This window comes from Dama dama, chromosome 7 (genome assembly GCF_033118175.1).
Source record: "Dama dama isolate Ldn47 chromosome 7, ASM3311817v1, whole genome shotgun sequence".
Lineage (NCBI taxonomy): Eukaryota > Metazoa > Chordata > Mammalia > Artiodactyla > Cervidae > Dama > Dama dama.
The window spans coordinates 44464180-44484038 of record NC_083687.1 but is presented as its reverse complement, the minus strand read 5'-3'; the positions used below and the strand labels follow the sequence as shown (position 1 = coordinate 44484038).

Sequence of the window (19859 nt, the reverse complement as noted above, 5' to 3'; positions counted from 1 at the left end):
ATATGAAGTTAATATGAATTACATATTACAAAATTACAGGTTACAAAACAGCATGTGGAGTATCTACGCACTGAAGCAAAGACTCCAAAATGTAACCAGAGGTTATTTCTGGTTGGTCAGAGGCAATCTCTGTTTTATTCTGGATTTAAAAGAAATCTTTCTTAGACATTTTCTCCCTCTCTGTGTGTGTATGTGTGTATAACCTTTGTTTTAACAGGAGAGGTTGTCCTTTGCTGAAATAATTTAGACAGCCTTGATGCTATGGATGGACAACGCCAGCAGGCAGGGGTGGGGCGGGGGGCGAAGTATGACGGATTTGCCGGGTGCCTGGGAAAACCGAAGTCTCATGATCATGGAACCAGGAAAAGTGCGAGGACCTGGGTTCACCGTGATGGAGTAGCTCATCCACTCAGAACATGGTTTCGCTTCCACTCAAAGGACCTAACAGCCCCGGCTGGCCCGGCTCCCGCCTCTGTTTGCAGGGTGTCCGGCGTGTGCGCGCGCGGCTGCCAAGCCCCGGGAGCTGCGCGTTCCGCCGGCACTGCGGTCGCCGCGGTCGGGTAGAGGCCAGAGCAGCATCACCACCAGCGACGCGGGCCGGGGGCTCGGGGAGGGGCCGGGCCCAGGGGGGCGGGGCCGGGCCCGGGGGCGGGGCCGAGCTCGGGGGCGGGGCCGGGGCTCTCCGGGTGGCCGCCGCGGGGGCGGGGGAGGTGCACCGCCGCTTCCGCCGCCCGCGGGGATCCCCCGGGACCGGCGCCCGGGGAAGTCCCTGGTGAGCGCGTGTATAAGAGCCGGCGCCAGGGCCCCAGGCCGGCAGTCTTCAGCGATGTCACGCGGGCTCCAGCTCCTGCTCCTGAGCTGCGGTAGGGCCTGCGGACGCCCGGCGCCCCCCGACCGCCTCCCCGCAACACCCCCTTTTCTCGCTTGCTCACGCAGCTCTCTCTCCCTCTTGCAGCATGCAGCCTGGCACCCGCGGCGCGGGAGGTGACGGTGGCCTGTTCGGAGGATGTGGACTTGCCCTGCACTGTCCCCTGGGACCCTCAGGTCCCCTACGCGGTCTCCTGGGCCAAGGTAAGTGCGGCCAGGCTGGCGGGTTAGGGTTTGGTGGTTTAATTGCAGGAGGGGGAACCACCTCCCTCGGGCCGGTGCCCCTCTGTGGCTGGGGGGTCGGGGACATCGCCCGTAACTGCACTCGGTACCGGGTCTTCGCACACGCCTCTCCCATCGCGACTCTAAGCCCATCCGCATCCAGGTACAGGCTGGCATAGATGTGGTTCCCCCGGGGACCTTAAATCTTGCCTCTAAAGGTGGCCTGAGGTGAATGATCCAGATAAGACATTTTGGAGAGCAGAGAACCTCTTATTTGGATTAATTCTAGGGGCCACCTGTGGTTGTGGTCAGCAGGCCAGAGAGAAGGCAGCTGGTGAAGATTTGACACTGGCCATGAGGCATGTCTCTGGATTTATTATTTATGCTGTTTGGTGACTGCGGTGCTTACACATCTGGGGAGAAGGGAGGCGGCAATTTGAGGGGAAGGATGACCGGATAGAAGCCAATGTAGGCTCTTTTCTTGGATGGTAGCTATCTGCCAGTCATCCCCTTTCTGGGAAACCCTTGGCCTCCTCCCCATCCCTTTCTCCTTCTCCCTCTGAGCATTCTGAAAGTTCCAGCAAGGAGGGCTTCTGTGATGGTGCATTGGAGGGTCCTTGTATGTAAGAGCAGTATCACCTACCCTACCACCAGAGGATTGAGTCAGACTGACGCTTTTTTAAGGTTTCCTCTCAACTCTAACCTTTTCAGCTTCTAAGATTGTGGTTGTGGTGGCCTTGCAAACCCAAGCAACCCAACTGTTTGCTGTCACTGGTTTATTTATATTTTTTTGCTCAGCACCTTTAATGAGGTTACTGCCACAGTGGCACCTTGGGTTGAAGCCCAGTGACTATGATATCCCAGCCTTGCTTTGGTTAGCTCACTGGTTGGTCATCCTACCTTGCTGGAAATCTCTGTGCCTTTGTAGTTTTCCACCAAACGGTGGGTTTTCTTCTGCCCACCATAAAAGATGCTGTAAGAACCTACAGAAGTATCTAGCCATTTAATAAGGCAGCCTAGGACCATTATCTCTCTGTGTGTGTGTGTGTGTGTGTGTGCTCTCGTAACCAGATTGTCAGTTCCCTAGGGACAGTGCCACAGCTTTTGTGTCTCCTGCAGGGCACCCAGTGTTTGCCCTGTTCGTTTCAAAGGTGCTCCGTGAATTCAGGCCAACCTTTTGTGATTATGCACGGTGGAAATGGTGCTGAGGCCCTGGGGGCCCTGTGTTGTGTATGCAAATAGGTTTGTTATTATTCCTGCTTCATTTCCACCTTAGTCACTGTGGGATCAGAGAAGACAGCAATTCCAAAATTGTTCCCTTGTAAAAACAATAGCATTTAAACAGAAATATTGGAAAACCAGTATTATTTGGGTAGTCACCACCTGCCAAGCTCTGAGGTAAATGTCTTCATGCATCAGCAGTTCCAGTGGACTTAAGAGATAAATCCTATCACTGATGAGGAAACAGCCTTAGGGCTGAAGTAACCTACTCACTGTTACACAGCTGGCTAGAGTTGGGGTTTGAATCCAGCAGTCTGGCTCCACAGCCTAAGTTCTTAGAGGTCTGTCTTGTTATTTCTGTTTTCTATCTTAATTCCTTAAAGAAAATGAAAGTGTCTTTGGGCTAGCCAGGCAGGGACTTGGTTATCTAAAAGGAGGGGAAACATGAAACCATGATCCTTTCCAGACTAATTAAAAAGGGAAAACAATATTAATATCCCCAGGGGAGTAATTGCAAAGTACTCATGAAACAAGTAGATGAAATTTCAGACTGTAAAGTTCAAACAGTTGTCAAGTTAAATCTTGCACAGGGTCATTTGGAATGATGTAGTAAACCAGAGCGATTAACCTCTGGCTTTTCCTTGGATGTCAGCTGGTGATGTAACCCTATAATGTATGTGCTTGTTTGTTGAACACAGTTCTTACAAACTTTACCTTGAAGGGCTCTCAAAACTCTGCTAAGAAAAAAGACAACAGTCTCTTGGCATTCTATTTTTTCTGTTGGTCCATGGAATAGAGTCATTGAAAAATCATGCCCAATTTATTTGTTCAAGAAAGAAAGTGTGATGGAGTTGTGGTGGATAGGAGAGCTGTGCTATTTCAGTAAACTAATCAGATACCTTGAAAGTGATACGCTTTGTTTTTCAAGCTCTTTTTAACAGATCTCAGCATATTCTGTAGATATTTGTTTTTTTTCCAACCCAGTAATTATACTTTTTTGCATCAATTGTGCTTGTACAACAAAAACGGTAATGTTCTGGAAATAAAGCCAGTGGTGAAATACTGAAATTCTTTGTTTTACAGAAGATTATCTTGTCATTTTCACCCACAGCTTTCTTGTAAAATGTTTCCATGAAGCTTTAGAGGTAGTTATAAAGTGGGGAATTTAAGCCTGGTGACCACAGCCAACCTCACTGCATCATCAGTAGGGTAGTTGGTAAAACCACTTTGCACAGTTGTGGGCAGTGTGCTGGACAAGTAAGCAGAGAGTCTTTTGCAGTGTGGGTTTTCTCTGTCCGCCAGATTGGATCACATTCTTGCAGGTTTTCTGCATACCACAATTACAGTTATAATGACTCACGATTAAAAAATCCATTTACCACTCAGTTCCCTGGCACCCCAGAGCATTCTGCCACTGTCCAGTTGGCACTGATTACTTGCAGTGAACAAAAGAGCCCATGTAAACCATGTGTTTCTTTTCATGTGCCTTTCACCAGAAGACTCAAAGCAGACGGTGTCTAGTTAGTGTTTGCAACATTAGGGTGAGTTGGGAAGGAACAATGTCCATCTTATTCTGTGTGTCTCCAAGATACAAAGACAGGGGGTTGGGGTTGAGGAATATAATCTAGACTTGCACGGGGTGTGGGGTCAAAGGTGGAGCCAAGAGTGGGAGCTGGTAGCCCCATTCCAGTTAGCCCAACTCTTCTTTCTCTTCCTAACTGGGATCCAAGAATGGGACCTCCTCTCATCCCTTCCTGTATTGTATCCTTTAAAGCAGAGTGAATGATTGAGAAGAAAAAGAAAATGCAGTATATGCATCCAGTTTAGCTGTGAATAGATTATGGTTGTTGGAGGAGATGTTTTGAGATTTTATGATGCACATAGGCTTTGGTCCAGCCCTCTTCTACCAATGGCCGTGACCTCTGGTTAAATTCTAGCATGAGAAGATCATTGCACAATTCCATGTCTGCCGGGAGGAAGACCATCCGTTCAGGGGCCAGTCTGTGCTTCTCGTGGGGCAGCCTGGTCCATGCTCTCTTTCATGAGGCTACAGTAGGTCCGGCGGGGCAGGATGGCGTTGGGTGCATGGAGCGTCTGGGCGTGGGTGAGGTTGGCCACTGCTAATGATGAGTGGTTACTCACGAGGGAAACATATCTCCATCTCGTATTGTTCTGGGAGCCCCCACAGCCTGTGTTGATGCATATCGAAAGAGGATCTAGGTTTCATCTCTGAGTGACACTGCGGAGGAGAGGACAGACCTGCGTCACAAGACAAGTGCCCTTTTTAGATGATTTCCAAGGGAAGGGATAAAGGGGAAGTGAGATCGTGATTTCAGAGACTAGAGCAGACTTGACTTTTATCATATTTAGAAGAGCTGCAGCTGAGGCAGGTCAGGGGCTCTTCTGGGGACTAAGGGAGAGCAGGTTGATGGCTTGTGTGTGGCCACTTGGAGAGTTCTAGGATAGTCGTTCCACGGCTCTTGCTTGTCCTTGATGTGTTTGTTAAGAGCTGTCCGCCATGGCCATCTCCAGTCTCCTATATTCTGTCTCTGTAGCATCTTGTGTGATAGTGAGCCACAAAGCAAGGAGGCGCTAAGGAGGAGCCCTCGGAGGGTCTAGGCTTGATGAGTGGCCCGGGCAGATGGCAGCGGCTCAGCTACCAACTCTGACAGCCCCACGAGGAGACAGTGCATGCCGCTCACCGCACTTACCTGATTCTAGAATGCTGTCTGCTTTAAGATAAGATTTCAGATGTTTTAGGAGAAGAAGGAAACATTTCCATATTAAACATAGAAGCACCAAAACACTCAAATGTCAAAAACAAGGCCTGTGTGAGCGTCAAAGAAAAGTCGTATCATCCCCAGTGGGCCCAGTATTGCTTGACCTGATTGAATAACCATTAGGTCAGACTATGAAAGGCATAAAGTTAGTTTTCAGATGCCTGTCATATTTACATTTTCATCATTTAGTTAATATTTCTATGTCCCAAATGTGTGCCAAGTCCTGGGCCTGGCAGTGGCTGTCCTAAGACCAATCCAGAACATTTGCCAGAGGACAGAGGCACGGACCTGGAAGGCACAGGTGTTTTTGGGGAGCTGATGGGTAACTACTAATCTGGAAGGGAGGATTATCTCACAGAGGACAGGGAGGCAGTGCCAGCAAGCAGGCTGGGAACAGAGGGTGAAGCCCCCTGAATGCTGAATCGTGTGGGCTAGAATTTGGTCCATTCAGCGTCAAGGAGCCTTTGACAGTTTTTAGGCAAAGAGGACAACATAATGGAAAATATCTCAGAAGAAAATCGTATTTCTTATTGTGAGAGGTAGAATATAATTAATCCTAGAAGATGAGTGTCAGAGGCAGGCTGCAGTCTTGTGCTGCGGTGAAACTGCCGTTGAGTTAACTCTGTGAGCTGTGGCAGTGCTTGCCTGGGGTTCACCTCCCCTTTCTCTCTTGGTCACCAGTCCTGTTGTCCATGTGCTTCTAGGGACCAGTGAGCCAGGCTGTGGAAGAAATCCCAGCCAGATGAAAATGACGGAGCACTGAGATTTTTGGACCACGATGAGAAACGTTGCTAAAAATCTTTCAGCTTGGAAGAGGGGTGGGAGGGAAAAGGCAGCTGAGAGTGAAATACTAAAAACTGCAAACACTTGTTTTCCATAAATAAAAGGGGGAACCCAAATCACATGAGGACTGATGATCTTAGTTCTGTATATGGTTATGTCACTTCACAAAGAAGAGGAAGTTAGGAGAAGGTCTCGGTGACATAAGGGAAGGTTTTATGTAGGGCAGGACTAAAAAGAGATTCATTACCTTAAAAGGGGGCTTCCTCCATCTATTAATACAAGTGTTCTCCATAAGCCCTTTCTGGAAACTCTTGGGATAACCCCAAAATTTCTACCAACAGTCCCTAGCTCAAAACAGAGCTGAACTAAAGTGCTTCTCTAAGACTCTTTCCACCCTGAAGCACATTTTTGACTTTTGTCTTTGCGCTGAGGTCTACCTGGGTAAAATTTCTGTGTGTCGTGTAGTTCTGGTACAGATGTAAGAGCCCAAGGCTTGTGACTATCACTTGATATTTTTGTGGAACACCAGTTAGTCTACCGCATGTTCTTGTCTCAATTGTCCAAGAGAAGACAGATCCCAGAAGAACGGGTAGTTGTCCAAGATTATTGGTCCAGATGGGGAAAACCAAAGGGAAAAGACAGATACTTCTTGCCATGGAGAATTCATATTCACCTATGGCCAGGCTCACTGGGTCAGCTCTGGAGAACAGAGGTTCTGAGTCCAATCAGACCCTGGTGTCTCTTTCCCTGAGGAATGGGAGGCATGTGAGCCCAAGTGACAAAGCAGGACTGGCCCTGAGGTTGGAGCCGTGTGAAGGTCCTCCTTTATGTGCCATGTTTATTTTTGGAGTGAGACAAGGTGTACCTATCAATTAGCAATCTTTCTGTTGTGAAGGCTTGTAATCCAGTCAAAACTGGCTTCAAGAAAAGGGAATATATCGGCTTCTATAGTTGAAACAATTTTTTTTTTAATGAAAATATGGTTCATACTTCAGTTATGGTTGATGTTGTGGGTTAATGTCCCACAAAAGGACATGTGTCAGTCCTAATCCCTGGTGTTTGTGAGTGGAACCTTATTTGGAAATGAGGTCTTTGCAGATGTAACCAAGTTAAAATGAAGTCATGCTTAATTAGGGTGGACCCTGCATCCAGTGACTGATGTCATTAAAAGAAAACCGAGGCAGAGACAGACACACAGGGAGAACCCCATGTGAAGATGGCGGCAGAGATGGGAGTGATGTGTCTACAGATCAGGGAACGCCAGTTTCCAGCATCACCAGAAGCTGGGAGCAAGGCATGAGACAGATTCTCTCCTTCAGAGAGCGCGTGGCCCCGCCAGCACCTTGATGTTGGACTTAACAGCCTCCAGAACCACGAGAGAATACAGTTCTGTTGTTTTAAGCCACCCAGTTTGGAGTAAGGCTAGATGTGGAGGTTCATGGCTGTCCACAGGACTTGGTAACTTTCTGTCTCTCAACCTGCCCTTCCTTTGTGTTGGTTTTCTTGTCAGCCTCCACGAGGCAGTGAGATAGTAGCCGATAACTGCAGACCTGTCTGTCCTCCCAAGGTCAAGTGCCAAGGAAAGGATTGCGCCTCTTCCATCTCAACAAATGTCTGATTATGCTCAAGTGGCTTTGATTGGGTCCTGGTTTATCTGAACCAGTCTTCCTGGTCACAGAGGTCAGGCTTGGGTCAAGTGTGCCTTTTCTAGAATGAGAGGTATTACCCTTGAAGAACATGAATTCAGAGGATTCAGGAATTCAGGAATACCCCTCCAGGGTCCAGCAGGATCCGTAAGAAGCTCTTGGGAGAAGGATGATTTGCATGAACAGTGAGTAGCCTAACCTTCTCTTCAAATCCTAGTTCCAGAGGAGCTTTACCAATTACGTTGATGCCGTAGAAAATTCAGAATATTCTGACTATTTTGGAGACTTTGTGGATAGAAAAATAATTTCTCTCTAGAGCAGAGATTGAGACTTCTAGAACAGCTTTGCCAGAGAGGAGACAGGAAGGATCAGCAGGAAGAAATGACTGAATGGGTGGCTAGAGATAGAAAGCTGTCGGATATAACACCAATTCCTCTGTCCAACATTACCACTTATAAAGCACTATTGTATGTTTTCTCATTTGATCCTTAAAATAACCAAGAGGGAAGTAGGTAGTTACAGGTGAGGAAATCGGAGTCAGAGGTGAAGGGATTTCCCAGCAATGACCCAGTTATCTGATGAAGCAGCCAGGGCTTGACCTCAGGCCCTCTGATTCTGGATCGACTTATGCATTGTTTTTAAAATTCACTCATTCATTCAGTAAATAATGTCTTTGTGAATATTTCCTAAGTGCAGGGAAGTATTTAGAATGCTGAAGGAAACCTTAGCTGTGAAAAAAAAAGAGAGTGGTAACATTTTTAGGTGTGATTGACATTATGCTCCATGATCCACCTACATCATCATAGGTATCTTCACACCAACTTTGGGAGATGTTAATTACCCTTCCACCATTTCAGGGGAGCAAATGAAGCCTGAGGGCTCTTCAGTCCCTTTCGCCGAGAGCAGAGCTAGCGGTGGGATTTGTTTCCACATCTGCCCAAGTCCAAAGCTCTTCATTACATCGCCTCTGCCATACTCCTGGCTCTGTTACAGCCATAAATCCAAGTCTGTCTGTTAGACCCAGTAAATTTCAAAGTGGAAAATCATTTTTCCAATAAAACTACACTTAGAAAAAACGATGTTAATGCTCATACATTCTACCCTCATTATGACATCAACCTCTGAGCCAAACTATTTTGCACGTTATAAAGAGCTGTTTTTATGATGAATGGGGATTATATTGGCACTTTAATTGAGTTAGAAACCAAGGTACATGAATGTTAGTGCATGGGAAATGCAATAAAAAAAAAAAGCTGTTCAATGTGATTGGAATATATCAGATTAATTTAATACCACCTTAAGTACTTAATGTCCATTCCTTTAAATATGTTTAATTAAATTGTTGGATTAAATATTTATATGCATATATGTGTGCACACATTTTTCCCCTCAAAAAATCTCTTCCTTTTCTTTTACTTTCCTATCACATTCCAAACACATGTCGTATGTGATAAATTCAGATTTCAGGGTTGTCAAATCAAAATTCTTTGCTGTAGGAATGAAACAAATATGGTATATAGTAATCTAGATAATCTAGGTAATCTATGGTAATCTATGAAGTTAGCATATATTTGGATAAAATTATGTGAACTTCTAAAAAACTTCTCACAGTAAGGATTTTGACTGAAATATTGGTTCTGTTTCAGCCATATTTAGATATTTACTTGATTTGTTTCTCTCTAGTTCAAATTTATCCACCAGTTAAAAAAAAACTTAATTCACATGCCTTTAAAATTAGTACTTGTATTTGCTTGATTTAGTATTCAGTGTTTTAATTTAAGGCTTAGGTCTCCATCTTAGAGAATGAATATGGTATTTAAATTATTTAGTCAAATTGGAGGCCTTGAGACTAGTCAAAGGTCTATAGGCCTTCTGAAAAGGAGATGTCTTATATTTCGCCCTTTTCTGTTTCAATTGGGAAGAATTTGTCAGCATAAGAGTTAATGCACGAAATGTGGATTTTAAAAACATAATTGGGGTGAATGTTTTGAGGAATTAATTTGTTCACTTCGTGCTGTGGTCCAGCCCTCTGCAATATTAGCCTCGCAGAGTGTGCGCTAAATAGTCCCCATCAATTACACTTGGCTGTGAATGAATCCGAGGGTTCCTTTTGTTATAAATTATTATTTCCTAAAATGCTTCTGCAGAGAGGCAATGAAACACTTTTAGATTTGGAATGCTGGGAGTCGTTCTTGCCAGTGGTTGATTTTGAGCCAGCTCAAATGTTTATAAGAACTCATAAAACCAGGCGAAGTTGAGGATGGCCCATTTGCTGTAATTCCATGTTCCTCCCCCTGAAATTCCTCTGATTCTTGAACGGTGCTGCTCCAGCCATGGCTAACTCACCCTCTACTGCAGTGTGATGGCTGCTTGGCCACTGCGCTGAAGACAAGGATTTGATCTTTTGCATAAAGTCTCTTTTGCATGTGGTCTCTTGGTACTGCTAGCACCTCGCTCCCATCATAAGCATGTGACATTAATGTGAAAACTACAACTAAATTTTTGCAGCTGTACGCAAAAGGCAGGGCAAGTAGGACAGGCAATGTACATACCTACAGCTTGAAGCTAAGGGAGGGCTCTGAACAATTTCCAGGTGCACTGCATGAATTTACAGAAGCCTCCTTTTGTTACAGTGAGTTATCAGGCACAGAGAACTGTTCATTACTTTGGCAAGAGGACTCAGGTTATCAGCCAGTACTTCTCTCAGTTCTCCGGGTCTTTCAAGAAGACCCAGGAAGGGGTCATTGAAAGATGACCCTGTGAAAGTTAAGATATTTTTGCCTGATCTCACTGAGGGCTGCCGCGGTTCAGTAAATCAGAATTCTGAAGGCCGCCTTGGGATTCTTTGACTTTCCTCTCCTTCTTACTTTCATTCATGATCTCACCCTGCCTTTGCTTTGCTATTTGAAAATAACCTCTCTGGAGGTTTTGCCAGACACCTGTGGAAATCTGACCATCACTTAAACTACTGTTATGTTGTTACTGCTGATTTTTTTAAGTGAATTTTCTGCAAGTAGACAGCAAGCCACTGCCGGTCAGTTCTGATCCCCACCGCATACTTGATTCAGCAGTTCCCAGCAGCCATCGTGATAAGGGGCCCATCTTCATATAAATAAAGCACAATAGTTTATATTTCTACTAGCTTTCAGAGGGGCTCTCAGTTTTGATCTTGACTTTCAGATGGGCCTTTCTGAGTTGAGGGAGGGGTCACTGGATAGGAGAGAAGATCCCCCCGATGGAGAAAACCAGAGGTAGATAATCTCAAACTGACTGTTGCAGCCAAGCTCACGTCTTTTCGAATGCAGGGATTTCTAGCAAAACTGAGTTCCAGTGATGTTGGTTAGAAAGAGGGGCTTCCCTGGTGGCTCAGATTATAAAGACTCCACTGGCAGTACAGGAGACTGGGGTTTGATTCCTGGGTCAGGAAGGTCCCCCTGGAGAAGAGAATAGCAACCTGCTCTAGTATTCTTGCCTGGAGAATCCCACAGACAGAGGAGCCTGGTGGGCTACAGTTCATGGGGTCGCAAAGAGTCAGACATGATTGAGCGACTAACATGCTCACTTCTTGTGCTGTTAGAAAGAAATCTGAGTTGAACCCATTTGGAGGTTAATTCAGAAAAGCAAAGCAGGATGAGACAGTATCATGGGGACTGCAGAGATTAAGCTGAATTAATTAGTTCAAACTGGCCTTTGAGGCTAGGGTGGGGTATGGGGGGAGTCTTGGAAGCAATTGACCCTGGATGGTCCTGGGCAGCTGACGCACCAAAAGCTGTTAATCCAAGGGAGCCCTTCGTCAAGCAGTGGGTGAGTGGAGAGGTGCAGGTATGGCATAAGGCTGCACTTACTGGTTTCATCATGCCTGAAAAGAGAACTGGGCTAACTTAGACGTGTTCTGGAATCAGTCGGACGCCTACAGTTCCTTGACCACAACTCCTTCTTTTGTTTTCTTGCTTTATTTTTGAACACCTAAATGCCCCAGTCTGTAGATCCTTGATTATTTAGCAAGGAACTTTTCAACACAAGCAGAACTTTCAAGAATTGGGATTGATGTTCAGAGACTCAGCCTGAGGGAAGCTGTTAGTTTCAGCCTGGTGCTGGGAGTGAATGAAGTGGGGATTCTTGCAGGAGTGATAAATCTACCACCAGATGTCTCTGCAGGCCACTCAACAGGCGTGTTCACTGGAGCTGGGGCCGCAGAGGCGGGAACCCGAGCTTCCCATGGACCTCACGGTGCATCCCCCGACCTAATACCTGAAACAGAAACCGAGGAGGGTGTGTGTGTGCACACATGCGTGTATGTCTCCTGTGTTGAGCTGCCTCTGCCTCTGTTTCCCGCATTCCTTGGTCATTTATTTCCCTGTGCGGATGCCTAGTGAAACTAGGAGAGGAGTTATAGGGTGCTCCCTGCAGGAGATGCTCCCTACAGGAGATGAAACAGTGGCAGGTGCAGCCAGAGAGGGCAGTGGTGCCAGGAACCAGGAAGGAATGCCACCAGACCCCAGGCCCCCTGCTGGTCCCCAGCCACTCAGCAAAGGCTCGGGGTTGCCCCGGAGCCCTGAAAACAGTGATTGGCTTTCCTGTTTCTGTAAATCAGGTTTAGAAGCTTTAAAACATTTCAGTGGAGGACCTACGAGCAAGTTAACTAGGCCAGTTAAAAATATACCTGGGGAGAAAGAGAATTGATGGTGAACATGGTGTGTACTTAATCGTGGGACTAGGAGATGATGGAAAGACTCCACCAGTTTCATCACAAAGATTGTTCGGGGAAAGAAAACCAGCCAGGTTAGTGTGGGTAAACTTGGCATCTACTCTTGCTGGGCTGATCCATCCTGGCTTCAGTGATTTAAGGCATAAATGCCGTTCCGTGGGGACTTCCCTGATGCTCAGCAGTGAAGAATCTGCCTGCAGTGCGGGAGCCGAGGAGACACTGGATTCGATCCCTGGGCTGGGAAGGTCCCCTGGAGGAGGGCATGGCAGCCCACCCCAGTGTTCTTGCCTGGTGAATCCCATGGACAGAGGAGCCTGGTGGGCTACAGTCCATAGGGTCGCAAAGAGTCGGACACGACTGAAGTGACTTAGCGGGCACACCTGCCCTTCCGTGTGTATCTTGGTACAACTGCCAAGTAGCCTGATAGAAAATCTCCACGTGGCGCTAGTCAGCTGTCTTCCTGCCGTAGCAGAGGGCTGAGTGTGGCATATCCTCAGGGTCATGGATGAGCCCACGTGTATGCCATTTCTGAAGGACGGGATGACTCTTCCTGGGAGGCTTTGCTCATCTGCATCTCTGTGTTTTTTTGGTCAAGTTGTCCGGCAATGACCTTAACAAATTTAGGAACGTTTTCTAAATAAAACCCTGAGCTACAAAAATAAGAATCAGTCACTGGATGAGTTGGTATCTGAAGAAAACAAGGGAACATTGAATAGACAACAGCCGGCAAGAGAATGTGATTCAGCGTGATTCATGCACTTCATCACATAATCATCAATGATGCAAGGTTATTGTCAACAGGAACACTGTCTTCTTTATGTAGAGTGGAAGTTGGGATACAGAGAATCATAAAATGCAGTCCTGATCTTATTCCAAAAAGAGATGGCACCTTAAAGAATCCTCTTAGATTCTCTCCTCCCCCCTGCAAACATCACATATACTCACAGTATCTTTTTTTAAAACAGCCAGCTGAGGGTAGATTTTATGAAAGTAAGAGGTAGAATATTGACATCTCGGAGACCCAAGGGCTTGTGGGTTCTGACAGTAGAGCATGATGCAAATCTGACTCTTGCTTTTTAAATTTATTTTATTGAAGTATAGTTGATTTGCAGTGTTGTGTTCATTTCTGCTGTAGAGCAAAGTGAGTCAGTTATACATGTATACATTCTTTTCCAAGATGGTTTGTCACAGGATATTGAAGATAATTCCCGGTGCTATACAGTAGGACCTTGAGGTTTATTCATTCTCTGGGTAATAGTTTGCATCTGCTAATTCCAAGCGCCCAGTCCACCCCTCCCTACCCCGTCCCCCTTGGCAACCACAAGTCTATATACTCTTGGTCCCTGAGTCTGTATGTGATTCTTTCTTAACAGCTCACAGACGGGGGAGCAGAGAGGGTGGAGGTGACCCAGGAAGACCTGCAGTCCCCTCAGCAGAGGAACTCTTCAGAGGCCCCCAGGGAAAGGCTGTACTCCCTGAGGCTCCGAAACACTACGAGCTGCAACTCGGGGACCTACAGGTGCACTCTGCTGGGTCCGGAAGGGCAGAGAAACCTGAGTGGCACCGTGACCCTCAAAGTGACAGGTGAGGTGGTCTGCAGCACCTGTTTTTTTCCTACAGCGTGCAGGACACTTTGTGTAAGTCCTGACCTTGATCCGCTCAATCCGACTTTAATTCAGAAGCTGTGGATCACATCTGCGTCTGAAAGCTAAATTCTGCTGCAAGGGTAGCATAACTTTCTCTGCCGCCTTTTTGCTTTTCCTTTTTTTTTTTTTTTTTTTTTAAGGAATCTACCCCAGTTTAATTGGGGTAGATGGCAAATGGAGTCAAGCAACTAAATCTGACTGTTGTTTATTCATATAAGAGTCCTTTGGAGCCAATAAGAAGTTTCCAAGTCTAGTTTTTGGAAGACAGAGAAACTGGGTAGTCTTGAATTTATCAGATAGCTGTGCAATATTCTGCTCACTGGGGGCTCTCTAATCTGGCCTAAGAGAGCTGCTACATGTTTTCACCTTTTTCAACATGAGAACAGAATTTCTTTCCCACTTACAGCGACAGAATGTCACAATACCTCAACTCAGACCAAAGAAAGAGAGTCCAGCAAGAAAAGAGGCTTCCCAAGTAGAAGGCACATTTTTACTCTGTGCAGTAAGACCAGGAACTCGAGTGTCAAGACAGGGATTATCTCCTTGGACTTTTTTCCATAACTTTTCTTGATATAGCTTAAAATATGCCTTGCATCTGACTTTGGCCCAACTCTTGTTAGCAGCTTGAAATGACAAACATGTTGTTACAGAGACCCTGACTTTGTGTAGCAGCTATTGTCTCCTTCCATGGAGGAGCTTAAAGGAATCTGACTCAAGATCGTATTCCCACACTCATGAGAAGGCAAGCACTGGTTAGGGGCCAATGTTTGGATTTTTTTAAAAGTTTTCTTTTCTTGGCGTGGTCCATTTTCAAAGTCTTTATTGAATGTGTCACAGTACTGTTTCTGTTTTATGTTTTGGTTTTTTGGCCACAAGGCATGTGGGATCTCAGCTCCCTGGTCAGGGATGGAACCATCACCCCCTGCATTGGAAGGCGAAGTCTTAAAAACATTGGACCACCAAGGAAGTGCCTCAGTATTTGGACTTGGTTCACTATCTCACACAAACACACACACCCGATATGCTTCTCAGTCTCCAGCCCTATTCTCTACTGTGTTTGAGTTCATGGCACTTACCACGCCTGCCCTGATACGGTCTCTGCTTTCTTCCCTGCTGCCTCCTGGTGCAATCAGCCCTGAGTATCATTCACGTGAATGAGAAATGGAGCGACCCGGCAGGAAGAGCAGAGAGGGCAGGTGTGTCCTGCGGGGAGCGGGGAGCAAACGAACAGAGAACAGCTGACTTGCTTTCCTGTCCTCTGCAAAGGCGGTGCTGTCACCAATTTAAGTGGTCAGACTAGAGCCACTTGGATCTGGTTCAAATATGAGCTCAGCTGCTCATTAGCGTGTGACCTTGAGCAAACCTCTGATTGAGTCTAAGCCTTGCTTTTCTCATCTTCAAAATGGGGATGCTTGGTTTTTCACCTTGGTAGAAGAGTCCATTCAGTGGCTTCATATATTACTTCTTTTTGCAGGATGCTCTAAGGGACACAGAGGGGAGACTTTTAAGAACTACAGAGCTGAGATCGTCCTGCTGTTGGCTCTGGTCATTTTCTACGTAACACTCATCATTTTCACTTGCGTAAGTATCTTTCGCAAACATCTCTCATTAAGAGATCACCTGGGGCACCAATCTGAACGCCTTTTGTAGATGGTGCGAATCATTTAATAATAGCAAGGGAAGGGACCTGTTCTCAGAACTCTGGCCTTACTGAGGTCCCCAGACTGTGAGACTCTCTGAGAGACTCCCAGCTTGTTCTCCATCTGGTGGTTATGCATAGACCCATTTGAGGAGAAAGTGAATCAGGAGGTGAAGGAAGTTTGTGAAAGGTGAAAGGATCCTCTTAGGGCACTAGCAGGCCGGGACATCCCTGGTAGTTCAGTGGTCAAGGCTTCACCTTCCAGGGCTCGGGATGCAGGTTCAATCCCTAGTTGGGAAGCTGAGATCCCACGTGCCTTAGGGCCAAACAAACAAAAAATAAACAGCAGAAGTATTGTAACAAATTCAATAAAAACATTAAAAAAATGGTCCACATCAAGAAAAAAAGTCTTTAAAAAAGTACCAACAGGGCTTGTAGATATGCTGGAAGACCGTGGGACCTTGCCCGTCCAACACTGGAAGAGGTGCTCTTCTGCCCATAGATGGATAAGCAAGCCTGTCCCCTCCAGTGATGGATTTGTCTCCTTCATCTGCCCTTGAACTCTTTTCTCTTAGAGTCGGGGTCCCCAACCTCTGGACCACGGATTGGTAGCTCTTGTTCTGTCAGGAGTGGCAGTAGATTAAAGTGCACAATAAATGTAATGCACTTGAATCATCCCCAAACCATCCCCCTTACCCTGCCACCCCTGGTCCACAGAAAAATCATCTTCCATGAAACTGGTCCCTGCTGCCAAAAAGGTTGGAGACTGCTGTCTTAGATTCCCTCTAATAACTTTGGTACTTCCACTGTGTTTTAAGCATTAACCTTGAGAAGTCAGAGGTACACAGGGCAGGTTCTGGGTGGAGGATGGCTGTCCGTATCCTTGACATGCCCTTGAGCTGTTGGATGCAGACTCCAGCTGAGACTCCTCCCTGCCCCCCACGCCTCCTCGTGTGTGGCTACTCACCTGGAGTGACAGTGGTCGTGGGGGAGCAGGGCCAGCTCCAGGCCTGACCCACCAGGAAGTCATCGGTCTCGTAGGCTTGAGCGGGAACAGGAAGTCCTGGCCATCTGGGGACCAGGACATGGTCACCCTGGAGCCATTCCAGGCTGGTTCTTGATACTCACTGGGCCCTTCTATTCAGTTAGTGGACTCTCTGGCCCAACACTCATCTCTCTGGTTGCTATTTTAGACGTGGATCCAGTATGAGTGAGCACGTGCCGTTTACAGGGCTTTAGGTAAGCATTGAGGGGATGTAAAAAGGCTAAGACATTTGTCCTTCCTTCCAAGCGACTTAGCAGCAGCAGCAGGGAACTTACAGCTTGGTCTTTAGAGTTATTTGCACGTGAGAAGATAATTGTTGTTTAGTTGCTCAGTCGTGTCCAACTCTTTTGCAATCCCCTGGACTGTAACCCACAAGGCTCCTCTGTCCATGGGATTTCCCAGGCTAGAATACTGGAGTGGGTTGCCATTGTCCTTCTCCAGGGGATCTTCCCGACACAGGGATCGAACCTGGGTCTCCTGCATTGGCGGGCAGATTCTTTACCATGGAACCACCAGGGAAGCCCATAATTAGAATGACCTGGTGGTACATTTTAAAAATGAGTGACTTTAGTGTTTTGTTGGCAAATGCCGATTTCTCTAGGCACTGACTTTCCATGCAGGAAATCCTAATGGTAGGGTCTGGAAATGGCCCCAGTCTGTGACTCCTTGTTGAGCTTCAGAGATACAGTGAACTAGTGCAAGCCCACCGTAGAGTGAGTGAGGTAGTGAGCCTCAGGAGGGCTCCCAGATGAACTGTCCAGCCAGCTCCTAGTGAATGGAGTTTAAATCAAGGTGATGCATTTTTCCGATTATTCACTTCTCAACGTGTCTCTTTTATTTGACTTTATTTTTCAGAAATTTGCACGACAGCAGAGTATATTTCCAGACTTTTCTAAGCCTGCCCTGGAACATGCTTTCCTCCCAGTCACCTCCCCAAATAAGCATCTGGAACCAGTGACTCTTCACAAGACAGAACTGGTGTGAGCAGGGTTTCTGCACCTTTTTTCTGAGGTCGAAGGCTCCGTGGTGTGCGTCCACGTCACCCTGGACAGGAGAAGCATGAGCCCCATGTGAAGACAACATCCTTTCTGTGAAGCCCTTTGCTTGACTGAAGCATCCCGAAGTGGATCCCACCCCACTGTCCGTGAGCAGGGCTTTGAAATGTATGATGTGACCACCACACAGGGAGCCACCTGCAGGGTGCTTTCCAGTGTTGCTGCTTCATGACCTTCTTAGCGTTTTATTCAGCTATCTGGTCAACCTCTTGGACCGGGGGGGGTTTTTTTTTTCTCAGTCCTAGAGAAGCTGTGGTGAGATGCAGTTGGAAAAGGACCTTGGGAAATACGAGTGCCCGGAGCTAGTCCTGTGTAGACTCTTGAGGACAGCTGTCCTCTTCCACATCTGGAGCACATCTCTGAACGTGCTGTTTTCTTGTCTGAGCCCAGATGTTTTATATCTGGGTGAAATCGACAGGCCAAGCTGTGAGACAGGGGGAAATATTTAGCAGCTAATTTCCCTCTGTGAAGGCCCTTCTATTACCAAGGGGTAGGATGTGTACATAGAAATAGCAGGTCCGTGAACTGCCCCCAACTGGGTCTTTTTAATCTAGGAAAGACATCCATAAAGAGGCAAGAGCGAAGAGTGCCACGTTTATTTTTATTAAGTCATCTGTGTATTCTTGTCAAAAAAGGGATTTGTGGTTTTCCTTCTTTTGAAATCCGTATCTTCAGTTCGATGTCATTGTAACTGACAAGCAGCGTGCTTATGGAGGGTGAGAAGAAATCAGAGATGGTGAGAGTAGGAGAGAGACCCATGGAGGGACCTGGTAGAAAATGCTGGACCAATCATGCAACCTGGGTGCTGACGCCAGTTGTCCCCCTGTCTAGCTGTCTGATCCCGGACAAGATCCCCATGGTTTCTGCTTTTTCTGTTGTAAACCAAAAGGTGGTCATATGTGTTGATTGAAAAAAAAATGTATCTGAAAATGCTTTGAAAGAGTATAAAGCACTATCCAGATTCCAGACTTCTTTTGGTCATTTTCCTTATTACTCCAGGGGTGTTCTGGGCATGAGAAAATACTTTTCATTTTTCATGTTTTCCATCGTCCCAAACAAAGAAGGCAACAAGGGACACTTTCCCATCATGTTATGTATGAATTCCTTTGGGGAAGTGAGGCCGGTTGAGTGGTCTGTTCTTGAAGCAGCAGCCAAAAGTTAACTCCAAGATGTGGACACTCAGGAGTCACCCGGCCACGGGGAGAAGGGAGTTCTCAAATGTTCCATTGATGTTCTGGTGATTGTTGGGTTTCTCTTATCAAACTTGGCCTTGCCCCCACGTACTTTCCAAAGAGAATATTGCCCACGCTATTATTAGAAAGTTAAAAGAACGCCAAGTTTACTGTTTTTGCCTCTTTGTCATAGTTTTCATGTTATTAAATGTATGCATGTGAAGGAAGAAAGAAATCTTCCTTTCTCTTTTATATTTGAAACTACTCATAAGATTTTGGGATGAGTGCTGGGAGGCCTGGAAACTAGTTTGAGAACCAGAACCCAAGGTGAAATTCTAGAGATGAAAGCTTGGCAGAGAACTTCCTCTGAGTGGGGGGTGGGGTGGGCTTTATGGCAGGTAGACCTCTTTGAAGCAGCAGCCTCTTCTTCCCAGAGATGCTCCTGAACCCACCCCTGAGTGGCCTCTCCACCAGGCAGTACAGGATCAGCTGGACCACATCCATGACCGCAGGTGGGAAGGATGGGAAGGAGAAGGGTTTCTACTTCAGAAGGATGTGTTAAGTCAGGGGCTCAGTACCTGTGACTCACGGAGTTTGACTCAAAATTCTCAAATCATTCCATTACCCCCCAAAATGGCAAGAACAATCTAGTGCAAGTGGTGGTAAAAGTTATAGAAGCGTCGTAGGTGAAACCACTTCAGAAAATGGCTCTTTGTGAAATGAATGCCAATAAAACGCTTGTGAAAGCTATAGATTCCCTCTCAGTGGAATCAATTCCATCCTCAAATGCTTGACCAGAACTGCTGGTGCGACCACTGGTGTTAACGAAGAGCTCAGCGTTTTTAGCTGGTTTGACGCCCAGCTTCACCACTTAGAAGTTTTGCCACCTTGGGCAGCGGATTCACCTCTCTAAGCCGCAGCTGGCAGTTCTTTAGAATACGAATTAAAAAGAGAATCTGCATATTATGCTTCTGTGAGGATTAAGTGAGATAACACATCTAACACCCTAGCCTAGAATCTGGCAAGTAGTACCATTAGAACAAGATTAACATTAGAACAAGAAAGGAGAAAAAAG

The 19859-nt window shown here is 46.4% G+C and overlaps 1 protein-coding gene across 2 annotated transcripts; it reads left to right on the top strand.

The window, feature by feature from the left end:
• Nucleotides 1-738: 738 nt before the first annotated feature.
• On the top strand, nt 739-18578 carry CD83 (CD83 molecule). 2 transcript variants are annotated; one of them, XM_061147597.1, is made up of 6 exons: nt 739-863; nt 956-1071; nt 13601-13811; nt 15348-15454; nt 16706-16751; nt 17413-17546. In XM_061147597.1, exons 1-5 carry the CDS (start codon nt 827-829, stop codon nt 16724-16726), a joined length of 492 nt encoding a protein of 163 aa, XP_061003580.1. In that variant the 5' UTR covers nt 739-826; the 3' UTR covers nt 16727-16751; nt 17413-17546. The 2 variants fall into 2 exon arrangements, with proteins under 2 accessions (XP_061003580.1, XP_061003579.1); XM_061147596.1 differs by lacking the exon at nt 16706-16751 and having other exon boundaries at nt 17413-18578.
• The last annotated feature ends 1281 nt before the right edge of the window (nt 18579-19859 follow it).

Bases quoted from the DNA above. Each gene is read 5' to 3' on its own strand.
- CD83 (XM_061147596.1), top strand. From the start codon at position 827: ATGTCACGCGGGCTCCAGCTCCTGCTCCTGAGCTGCG. The intron at 13,812-15,347 runs GTGAGGTGGTCT...TTCTTTTTGCAG, and splicing joins CGTGACCCTCAAAGTGACAG to GATGCTCTAAGGGACACAGA. The intron at 15,455-17,412 runs GTAAGTATCTTT...TTTATTTTTCAG, and splicing joins CACTCATCATTTTCACTTGC to AAATTTGCACGACAGCAGAG.